The sequence below is a fragment of the Ictalurus furcatus genome, chromosome 18 (genome assembly GCF_023375685.1).
Source record: "Ictalurus furcatus strain D&B chromosome 18, Billie_1.0, whole genome shotgun sequence".
Lineage (NCBI taxonomy): Eukaryota > Metazoa > Chordata > Actinopteri > Siluriformes > Ictaluridae > Ictalurus > Ictalurus furcatus.
This window is the reverse complement of record NC_071272.1, coordinates 21,086,176-21,098,098: the sequence shown is the minus strand read 5'-3', so window position 1 is coordinate 21,098,098 and position 11,923 is coordinate 21,086,176. Positions and strand designations below refer to the sequence as shown.

General features: G+C 36.9%; 1 protein-coding gene across 1 annotated transcript; it reads left to right on the top strand.

Moving 5' to 3' along the window:
- The first annotated feature begins 77 nt into the window (after positions 1–77).
- Positions 78–11,707, top strand: LOC128622391 (coiled-coil domain-containing protein 152-like). Its single transcript, XM_053648853.1, has 4 exons — positions 78–3,034; positions 5,786–5,913; positions 7,916–8,011; positions 8,663–11,707. Exons 1-4 carry the CDS (start codon positions 2,968–2,970, stop codon positions 8,786–8,788), a joined length of 417 nt encoding a protein of 138 aa, XP_053504828.1. The 5' UTR covers positions 78–2,967; the 3' UTR covers positions 8,789–11,707.
- The last annotated feature ends 216 nt before the right edge of the window (positions 11,708–11,923 follow it).

Sequence of the window (11,923 nt, the reverse complement as noted above, 5' to 3'; positions counted from 1 at the left end):
AATTCAAGACTTCAGTCTTCTGGAGCAAGTATATCACTGACAACACGATACAACCTTGTTTGTTTGTTTGTTTGTTTGTTTGTTTTTCTTCCTGAGAGAGATTAACAACTAGTAACTGTAAAGTCTGTGGTTAGCGAGTTAGCTAGCTGAGGACGCCATGTTTGATTGATTTGATTTACCTGAAAGCAGCCGTTCTTTTTTTGTGTTCATAAAGAAAATAACAGAGCTAAGGGGGAAGAACAACATCCTTGAAATAAAACTGGACGAGGCCAATAGACTTCTAAAATGGTCACAGAGCAAGGAAAAACATTTAACTGAAGGTGCTTACAGGTTTAATATTTAGTTAAGAGGATTTTGGTGCTGCAGGGTGGTTGCCACGTCCATTTATTTTACTCGTATTTTCACTCCAGTCTTAACAAAATGAATAAAAACTCAGAAAAAAACATTCAGAAAATCAATGGATAGGAATACAAATAAATAAAAATAAAATCCTATCAGTGAAATAGAGCTGTAGCAATAGAAACAGCTTTGTGACTTGTCTGTACAGTTGATTAAAATATTCTGTAAGCATTTTATACCAATCCTTTTGTCTTTATACCTGCCTCCAATATTTTCATATCTTGAAAATTACTTTTGGATCCTCTAAGATGTGATTTGCTTACATTTCCCTTGTCTTTTAATCCAGACCTTAAGGGGGGGATGCAAATTCATGTTGGGGGGTGGTTAACCAGATTAACTAGTTAGTGTAATGCGAATTAAACAAAAATACTAGTTATAATAGTTAGTTAAAATAATAGTTACACCATACCTCAGTATGCACTGTACACAATAGCTCTCGATGGCATGGTGTTGTTTTCGAACAATTTAGAAAAGAACAAAAAGAATATGTTTAAAACACCACAGTTTTTGTATGATACACCATCTCAGTGTGTCAAAATTGAATTGAAGTGATTCCTAACCGTTTCACAGCTGAATGGATGTTCATGACAGAACGCATAATTCGCACCCTGGCTGTAGGTATTAAAGTGATAGTTCACCCAAAAATGAAAACTTACCCTCATGTCGTTCCACACCTATAAGACTTTCGTTCCCCTTCAGAACACAAATGAAGACAGTTTGAATGAAATCAAGCTCCACAAAGATCATAAAGGCATCGTAACAGTAATCCATGTGACTCCAATGGTTTTAACCCAATTTTATCAAGTGCTTCGAATACTTTGTGTGCGCAAAAAAAAAGTCTCTATTCACAAAATATCTTCATTCCACATAGACCTCAGACACGCGTTCACGAGAGAACCACGACGCGTGCGTGTTGTGTTGACCGAAGAACGGATGTTCTCACGATACAACGGGAACCGGAAGCGCTGCACTGTTTACAGAAGAGGAGGAGGGACGCTGTACACAAACTGAATCACATGGGACAATCTATGTAACAAAGATGTCTGCAGATTTCCACATCGAGGAGGACTTTAAAAAAAAAAAAAATGTAAAAATTTGTCAGCTTTCTGGAACATCTTTCGCGTCGCTCTCGTATCAACACAACACACATGCATTGGGGTTCTTTCTTGAATGGGCCTCTGCGATGTATGCGAAAGTGAACATATTTTGTGAATAAAGCATTCGTATCGCTTTAGAAAACTGGGATTAAACCACTGGAGAGTCACATGGGTTACTTTTACGACGCCTTTATGAACTTGGCGCTTGAACGTTTTGGTTACATGGAATGTAAATGGAGGGACATAAATCTCCCAGGTTTCATTAAAAATGTCTTCATCTGTGTTCCGTAGATGAATGAAAGTCCTATGGGTTTGGAATGGCATGATGGTGAGTGATCGATGACAGAAATTTCATTTTTGCGTGAGCTATCCCTTGAACTAACCATGTAATATTCACCTACTGATAGACTTTGTTACCCTCTAGTGGCAGATAATGTGTGTGAACGTATTAGTGCAATATTCTGCTTACTGTAGTTGTAATAGAATTCAACCTGTGTCTTCAGAAAAAGATGGATTGTTGGGAAGCATTAAATGTCTTCAGAACAACTTGGAACAACAGTGTAACCTTCGAGGTAGGATATCTGCTAGACATAATTATGTGTATGTAATGATATAGTGTATGATAGAAAAAAAAAAGATTGCAGTGACTTCTGGATGAGGTCCTTTTCCCTTTTAATCTAGGTGAAAACGAGAAGCTGAAAAATGTCATCCTTGAGCTGAAGAAGCAAAATGAAGATCATGTGGCGGTAATCTAATTCATCTTAAACTTAAAAAAAAAAAAATATGAAAAAACAGTTAGAGGTTGAGGTGGGAAAATTATTTTTCACAGTGTTTAATTAGAAAATGTTAAATAAAAAGCTTTAACACAAGTAAAACAATGGTATAAAGTGTTGTAAAGAATAATTATGAAGCAATATAATTAAATTATTATTATTGAGTATTATTATTCTTATTTTCTTATATAGTATATTATTCTTGTGAGTTTGTTTTAATTGAGTTTCTTGTTGTTTTTGTTGTTCATTTGTTTGAATTTAATATAATATGCAGGGGTTTTTTTAAATTATTTTTTTAAATTATTAATTTAAAAGCAGATTTGTTAAACCCAAAGTTGCTTTACAGGACGAAAGCAGAACCAGGTGGAATCAGAAACTAACATACATTAGATACAACAACCTCTCTCAAGAGAAAAAAGGACAGTGAGGGAAGTATTGAGAGAAAAGGAAAGTTTTCCTCTCTGCTTTAAAAATGGAAATGGAAGAACAGGAAGAAGAGTCCGGTTATAAACGTATTCATGATACCTACAGTAGCAAGTTTATTCTAATATGAATATTATAGATATTGTCATGTGGTTCATGCCCATTTGTAGGATCACATTTTTCCCCCCATAATGCATCAAAAGAGCGAAATCTGAAAACCTGCCTGATTGTACATGTAGGAGAGCAGAGCTTGTGTTCAGAGGCTGCAGTGTGAGATGAGAGCTTTGCAAGAGCAACACCAGAGGGAGACGGAGGACTGTGCTGCAGATACTAAGAGGAAACGTGAGCGCAAGCACACACTGACTATATCACCCTCAGCTCAGTAAAGATACACATATATTTATTACAAAATGTAGATCAGTACTGTTAAATATGTCAACTGACACACTTACATACAAGGAGGAGTATACAAACGATTAAAAAAATAAACCATTTTATGTAGCATTAGGCATTTAAACTTTTTAAAAACTGGTTATTGTTCACTTATTCCTCTTAAGTAAGGAATAAATCACTTGGGGACCTGAAAATAATCAGACGGGTGGTGCAATATGACCCGACTTGAAGTGGAGTTGCTGTTACCACCCCGAAGTTGATTATTTTCCTTTATACAACAGTTAATTCCAGTCCACTAATTTGATTGGTCGAGCAGTGTTCCAAGAGTGCCAATATTTTGTATAGCAGCCCTGGGATGTTTCACTGTGTGTTTCACACCATTCATCTGTGTTGGCCATGCAAAATTTCCCTTTCCTAGTTCGAAATATTTACTACAGTAGAGTCTGCGACATCATCTGCGGACATGGCAGACGATGCTTTTGACTTAAAATATGAAAGCTCGTCGGATGACGATGAAAAGGAAGAAGGAACCCCAATTTTTTTCAGAAGATTGTGTGGCCATATTGTGTATATTAATTTCTTGTCTATTGAACTGTTGTATAAAAGCAAATGTGCGGTTATACTGCCATGCCAATATTCAGTATAACTGCACTTTTGCTTGGGTAATTTACCTAAATAACAGCACATCTGAAGTGGTTCAGATTTTACAAATTAAGAGAATGAAATGCCATACTTTCTATTCATATATACACTCCTGGGCGAAAATGAGCCAAGCTTTTAATGGTCTTAATAACAAATCGTTGGTCAGAAAATGAACAAGAATTAAACAAATGCACTCCTGAGACCTCCTGTGCCACCATTTTACTCGTTTAGTTTTTCTGCAGTGAACTATTTAGGGGAAAATCTAGAAACAGGGAAATTCACTTACAGTGCCCTCCACTAATATTGGCACCCTTGGTAAATATGAGCAAAGAAAGCTGTGAAAAATTGTCTTTATTGTTTAATCTTTTCATATTTTGTTCAAAACATTCACAAAAATACTCTGCTCTCATGGATAGCAAACATTTACATTTACATTACATTTATTCACTTAGCAGACGCTTTTATCCAAAGCGACTTAGAAAGGAGAAAGTTACAAGCAAAGCGATATATCAAGCAGAGAACAATACAAGAAGTGCTACCATACAAGATCTATTCATTGAATTCCAGAAGAAGCAAAGTGCAGAATAGAGGTGGAAACACAACAATAGAGGTGGAAACAACAAAACAATTGCAAACACAACACAGGTTTACCAAGAAATATCATTGTCAAATATACAACAATTATTGGCACCCCTACGAATTCATAGAATTCAGGTATTGAATTCATAGAATTCAATTGATATTTTACATTTTTTTTTAGTACACCTGGGTGACTAGGAAGAGGAAATTGTTCCACCATGACTTCCTGTTTCACAGAGGTATAAATATGAGGTAACACACAGGCCAAATTCCCTTAGTCATTCATAACAATGGGTAAGACCAAGGAATATAGCTGCGATGTGGGTCAAAAGGTTGTTGAGCTTCACAAAATGGGAATTTTCTATAAGAAAATAGCACAAGCAATGAACATGCCCATTTCCACCATCAGGGCAATAATTAAGACGTTCCAGTCAACTGGAAATGTGATGAATCAACCTGGAAGAGGATGTGTGTTTATATTGTCGCTACGCACTGTGAAGAGGATGGTTCAAGTGCCCAAAAAATCTCCAAGGATCTGGAGAATTGCAGAATTTAGTTGCGTTTTCGGGTCAGAAAGTCTCCAAAACTACAATCCGAAGTCACCTACATCACCACAAGTTGTTTGGAAGGGTTTCAAGAAAAAAAAGGCTCTACTCTCATCCAAAAACAAACTCAAGCGTCTTCAGTTTGCCAGACACTACTTGAACTTCAAATATATTCAATATATTTTTATTTAAATATATCTCAAATATATTTTTCTCATGGATTCAAAGGGTGCAAATAATTCTTGCACACCTATATTTAACAAAGTTTATTTATTTATTTATAAACCTGTGTTTGCAACTGTGACATCCATGAGCGCAGAGTGTTTTGTGAATTTTTTGAACAAAAGATAAAACAATAAAGACTATTTTTCACAACCTTCTTTGCTCATATTTACCAAGGGTGCCAATATTAGTGGCGGGTACTGCATATTCTGCATCATTCAATCCTGAAGTAAAAACGTTTTTTTTTAAATCTCAGTTTTAATCACGTTCATGATTTTTTGGCTTACTCCATTAATTATATTAAGCAAATATAAATGGACTGTGATGATTGCAATCTTATCTAAATCAATTTAATTGGCCAGATGTCGTTGCATTAAATTACAAGTTCTCTATTCGTATGTTTTACATGTCTGTTTAGTTGCTTACTACGAGGGCATACATATTTATTTAGTCTTAGTATAACTGTATTTATGTTTAGTATTTTAAAGATCACTCATTTTGTCATCAAGATTTATATATTGGAAGGACTACAAGCGTAAAATGCACAGAGTCAAAGAAAAGCCTTTTCCCCCTGTTTATTTAAAATGATTACGTGTTAAATTCCTTCACTGTTTGATATAATTGCTTTATTTCAGCCAGTATTATATAGCTTTAGTATGCGGGGCTGACCGAATGATAATTGACGACTTTGCATACTGTGTTCATTTAAAAGTGGAATCGAAAGATGTTGAAATGAAAGCGGCTCTGGACAGAGAGGAGCGTGCGATAGAAGCGATGAGACAGAAAATGAAGGACCAGGAGAAAGAAAAGCAAAGTGAAGTTATAAAGCTGCAAATGGAGGTATATACATCTGACATTTCTGCTTTGCAGGTGCCGTGGTGTTGAGTTACATCTCCATGCCCGACCCCCTTTTAATTGCACAGTTTAGTGTTATTCCTACATGAATAAACTCTCCTGCTAATCACACCGCTCTGTGCCATCTGTAACATTTAGCCTTATTTGATTTCGCAAACCATGCATCCCAAGTGAAGCTTCATTTCTATCTGAAGAAGTGAATATAACGCTGATACCATTTCGCTAAATCGGTTTAGGGTTTAACCGTTGCACGTTCACGTTTCAGTGGGAAAGGAAATGGACGTATTACATTCAAACTTAATGTAACTTAATAACCCCCGGATCCAGCTTTATTCCTTAGCGGTTGAAAAGTAGGGGAAATGGAGCTGAGTAACTGAATAACATTGCTGTTATCAATTTGTTTAGTATGGATTTGTGTAAAAAGTCGATAGCTGAGGTACGTGCCCACTTGCAAATTCACCACGCCACATCTTATTAAATTCATCGGAGAGCGGAATGACAGTTGCAATGTGGCAAAATGTGATTCAGCAAAAAAGCTCACGGAAACGAAACTTTACACGAATGAAGTTGAACTGTGGATTAGCAAAAAAAGGTTTCTTAGTGTTCAACTGTCAAAATGAATAAAGGAATGTTGCCGTGTCCTATTGTGTTCAGATGAGTAGATTCAAACAGTTTGTTTACTGTTATACCACAGCGCTGTTGAATTCTCAAATCTGATTGGTCAGAAGGTGTTAATTAATTTTCTGTCACAGCAGCTCTGACAATACTGCAGCTACAAATCACAGATTTACATTAATGCACTCATTCTAATATGTTATCATTTCTATAGTAACACACCCTTAACAGGGACATGTATGGCGGACACTATAAATGGACACTATAAATGGATATTTGAAAGTGTTTAACAATGGAAAAATATTTCAACTTTGCTCTAGTGAAGCTTTCTATTAGGAAATATTTATTTAACATCTATGGAAGACTTTAGTCAGTGTCGATGCTGCGAGGTAAAGCCGTAACTTTTTTTCTCTCCACTAACGGGTAAGTCTTCAGTACAGAGGAATTTTTGTTTCTGGGGTTTCGTATGACAAGCTGCAATTTTCATTATCATTCATTTGAAGAGAGAAAAAAGAATAGCCAGTGAGGTTAACTTACTTTTCTCACAACAATAAACATAACTGTAAATGGGTAAAATATGAAGTGTGAAGTGGCATTTTTAAATAAAAAAGATCTAATTATTGGAAAATCCGTCCGTACAGGATTTCGCTGGATTTTTTTGTGATTTTCGCAGCCAAGAATACTTGATTTTCCTGCAGCTTTTTTAAAAAAATTTTTTAATTGCTATGCAATTTGTTGTTTTTTTGTGCTTTTTTACTTGAATTGGTGAAATTGCAATTGCACGAAATTCTTTCTCAGTGATGTTTGTTGGTAAATGAGACCTTTTAGACACTTGTTGACGTGCGTGAATCGAAGAGGACTTTGACCGAATGCCCGTTGTGATGATGTCACATCTGCGGAAAATCTGCAGTAATTCTGAAAAATTGCAAGCTCATCCAAATATTGCAGAGTCTGCTTGATTTTGCGTTCATTTTTGCGATTGCGAAATCCTGGAGGAACTGGCAAAATTGCTTTGGTATAACAGGAAATAAGCTCTGGGGATGTGCTTTTATAGGAAAACCGTTAACTTCAGGCTGGTGAATCTGTTTCATCACACCACCCTATCATTTATTGTTTCCATATGGCAGCGTGACACACACTGCTTTATTCCTTGATTAGCATAAAGACAACCAGGTAATTCAGTCTGGAAAAGGGTGAACTGCTGAATGCTGTAATCGTAAGCTCACTTTACATTCTTTATCAAAACATGTCACAGCCTACAGTTTATCCACGTAAAATCATAACTGAAAGTAACTAAGACGGGCGCTTTAGTGATTTGACAGATTAAAATGAGCTCTGAGTGCAAATAATAGTTTTTCCTTTTTCCCTGTAGTTCAGCGCTAAGCTTGCGAGGGCTCAGAGTATGTCGGTGAAGAGCCAGCTGCAGCCACAAGCATCTGGGATCATTCCTCAACACATCTTTAAAAGAGTAAGTTGTCATTTCTGTGATAAGAAATTTGTTCCACCATCATTGGACGATAGAAAAGCAATGGATATAGTGTGTATATTGAGGTATACAGTACTTAATTACTTAAGTATTTACTGAGTATAGTGACCTATCCAAGGACTGAAGCAAACACTAAATTTGGCTATGCCATTAGGGGCACGAAAGTGCCATTATCGTGGTATTGGCATGTATACAAAAGATGTACACAAACATTTATTTAGACACTGGGCTATTGTAAAGATAAAAGATACTTAAAGTGTGTCAAACCCATTTTAGTTAACAGGCCAGATTACACTCGGTCCAAAGTCAAGTGGGCTGAACCAAAAAAAATCTGTAACACATAAACAACTAGTCTTAAATGTGTTAATTTATATGCATTTATCTGAAAGGTACACTCTCAATGTACAATTGAGATTACTCTTTTATTGTTCTATTATTTATAGTATTATTTTATCCTATTGATCTAAATTAATTAGGTTTTACTGGGCTGGTCCTGGCCTATGGGCTGTATGTTTTGACACCTTTTGTCTAAGCAGGCAGAATTGGATCTTTTCATAGTCCAGAACATTCTGTATGTGGTATGGTCAATGTTATTTTTAGCCATTTATTGTGTGCAATTCTGATGGTCTTCAGAAGCTGCAGTTCCTGCAGGAGCAGAAGGAAAAAGAGATTGAGGCTCTGCATCAGAGAGTTAAAGAACTGGAGCAGCAGAGCCTGTGCACCTCCTCCGAGTCCCGTCTGAAGAGGAGGAAGATCTGAAAAGCTGTTTCGGCATCAAGCATTTCACATATGCAGCACATTGTGCATTAACACAAGACTACATGATATATTTTGTGACAGTGTGAAAGTTTGCCTGGTTTTGTATTCAAAATAATATCTATATATGTTCTTTTTTTCCCTTTTAAAAAAAAAAAAATAATTTCAGTATATGAAGTGGTGTCGCAGAGGCTGTTGAACACTGAAGGACATTTGTGTTCAAATAAAGACATGCACAGTGCAGGTCAAAACCTATAATCTCTTCATTAGAAATGCCTCAGCGTTCACTGCTTTACACGCACATCATAGAAATATGGACGTACGCAGTATTATGTACCTGGAATGTGTGGCCTCATTTATATAATCATCAGTAACTACCTCAGTATATTTATTATTTATTATGCCTACTCACACTACACCAATCAGGGGTCTGAAATGTAAGGGGGTGGGGACATTTTCTGGGGCCAAGCACCGACACTCCGTGAGCCGCACATTCACCGAAGCTCTATAATTGTTTCATAAGCAGTCACAGGAAAGCAGAGCCATAACTATAGACAAAGGGATTCAAGAATGATTTGGGAGAGCATTTTTGAATATCAGAGTTCCTTTGATAACTTTTGTTTAGACAGGTCTCAGGATGAAGAGAGCCAAATTTGGTGTAGATTGGACAAAATTTGGAGGAAGAGTAGCAAAAATTCCAGTTGGATGTAAGCATTTTTGGTATGTTATTGTAACATTTGACCAGTAAGTGGTGCTATCACGAAATTTGTTTTGTAGCCTCAGGGCATGAACTTGAAGATGCCTACCAAAATTTGTGTCAGTGTGCAAGGTTTTGTAGTTGCTGAGGTGCAGCCTCACATGCTGTTTGGTGGTTTCACCATCAGATTTGTTGACACCTTAGGAGCAGTGGTAGCTCTGTGGTTAAGATGTTGGACTAGTGATTGGAAAGTCGTGAGTTCAAAGCCCAGTGCTGCCAAGCTCCACTGCTGGGCCCTTGTGCAAGCCCCTCAACTGCTCAGTTGTGTAAATTAGGTCAATGTAAGTCACTCTGGTTAAGAACAAATGCCATAAATGTAAGTGCAAACAGTTTGCATTATCAACATTTTTTTGATAATGTTTTTCCACGTTGGTCTGAATATGATGTTTGCCAAATTTGGAGTTGATTGGAACTAATTAGTAGGAAGAGTAGCGAAAAAACTGTTTTTGACAAAATCCAAGATAGTCGACAGGAAGTACATTTGAATTTGAGATTTTGGTGTGCGTTCACTTCAGCATACCCCGGGAATTATAGGAAATAAGAACTGTGAATTTAGCATGGAAATGAATGTCATAGGGTGCGTTGAGACTTGTCTCGACCCAGTCTCGAACTTTATGGTCTGGGCCAAATGCCCCAAGAACAAGCAGGATCTGATGACCAGCTGCAGTAAACGCCTGGCAGAGCACCACCAGGGAACAAACCCAGAGTCTGGTGGTGTGTATTAGTTCCAGACATCGGGCAGTCATTGACTACAAAGGATTTGCATCCTTTAAAGTATTAAAATGACAATTTCATGTTTGTCCAATTACTTTTGGTCCCGAAAAAAAGAGGGGGGTGGTATCACATACACTATATCTCCAAAAGTATATGGACACCTGACCATCACACCCATATGTGGGTCTTCCCCAAACTGTTCCACAAAATTGAAAGCGCACATTTGTACAGGATGTGTTTGTATGCTGTAGCATTACAATTTCCCTTCCCTGGTACTAAGAGGCCCAAATATGTTACAGCGTCACAATGCCTCTGTGCACAAAGCAGGGTCCATAAAGACATGCTTTGCCAAGGTTGGAGTAGAAGAATTTGAATGGCCTGCACAGAGCCCTGATCTCAGCCCCAGTGAACACCCTTGGGATGAATTGGAACGCCAACTGCACCCCAGGCCTCCTCACCCAACATCAGTGCCTGACCTCACTAATGCTCTTGTGGCTGAACGAGCGCAAATCCTCACAGGCATGCTCCAAAATCTAGTGGAAATCTTCCCAGAAGTTTGAGGGTCATTATAACAGCAAAGAAAGACTAGATCTGGAATGGGATTTTCAAAAAGCACATATTTGTGTTATGGTCAGGTGTGCACCAACTTTTGGCCATATAGTGTATAAAAAGTGCCATAGTTTTTATAGCATTCACCCACTTTAGATGTAAATACCTTTACATGAAAGCTGAAAGACTGTACCTTGAGCTCATATCCATTATTTAATTATTTAATCAACTACAATATGCTGTGGTAGACAGCTAAAATAACTAATAAAGTAATAAAAAAAAAAAACCGTCACTGTCCAAATATTTATGCACCTGACTGTTGTTTACATTTCCCATTAGAAGTGTGCAAACCAGTATACTGTACTCTGTAACTGAGTAACACCTGCCATACCTCACCATTATAGTGAGAAGTAGCAGATGGTATATTATTATTATTATTATTATTATTATTATTATTATTATTATTATTATTATACTGAATCATTTGCATAAGATGAAATGTAGACTTGTTACATTTGTGAAATTTTAGCCGATGATCACTGTCAGCTGTGATTAACCGTTTTAATCATCCTTCTTGTAACCTGTATAAAATAATCCATGATTAATGCACAATAACATTTAAGAAAATGTTATATAATGTAATATTTCTGTCTTCCATTTTAGCCTGTGAAAATATGCACAAGATTCGCCGAAATACACAAACAGTTTTCTGAACAATAAGCAATTAGGTAAATAAAAATAAAATTAAAAAGTAGTCTTAAGTAAAATTACTGAGATAAAGCATGCTACATCCGCAGTATATCGTTTGAAATAGCCCTTGACTAAAAATAATAAGCAAATTTTGGTGGTGCAAATTTAGTATATCAAAACAATCCTCTCCAATAAACCTGATGTTTACTGATGGTACTGTGTGCTTATGTTTAATCATGTTCAGTCCTGATATGATTGTTTGATGTCCGTGTATGACTTATCCATCCATCCATCCATCTTCTATACCGCTTATCCTTTTCAGGGTCACGGGGAACCTGGAGCCTATCCCACAGAGCATCGGGCACAAGGCGGGGTACACCCTGGACAGGGTGTATGACTTATCCATTCAGTTTAATTGTCTTATATTC

What these genes read in the sequence shown, in the direction of transcription:
- LOC128622391 (XM_053648853.1), top strand. Translation starts at nt 2,968, where the DNA reads ATGAGAGCTTTGCAAGAGCAACACCAGAGGGAGACGGAGGACTGTGCT. An exon ending in TGCAGATACTAAGAGGAAAC is followed by an intron (nt 3,035 to 5,785) that starts GTGAGCGCAAGC and finishes TTCATTTAAAAG; the next exon opens with TGGAATCGAAAGATGTTGAA. An exon ending in CTCAACACATCTTTAAAAGA is followed by an intron (nt 8,012 to 8,662) that starts GTAAGTTGTCAT and finishes GATGGTCTTCAG; the next exon opens with AAGCTGCAGTTCCTGCAGGA.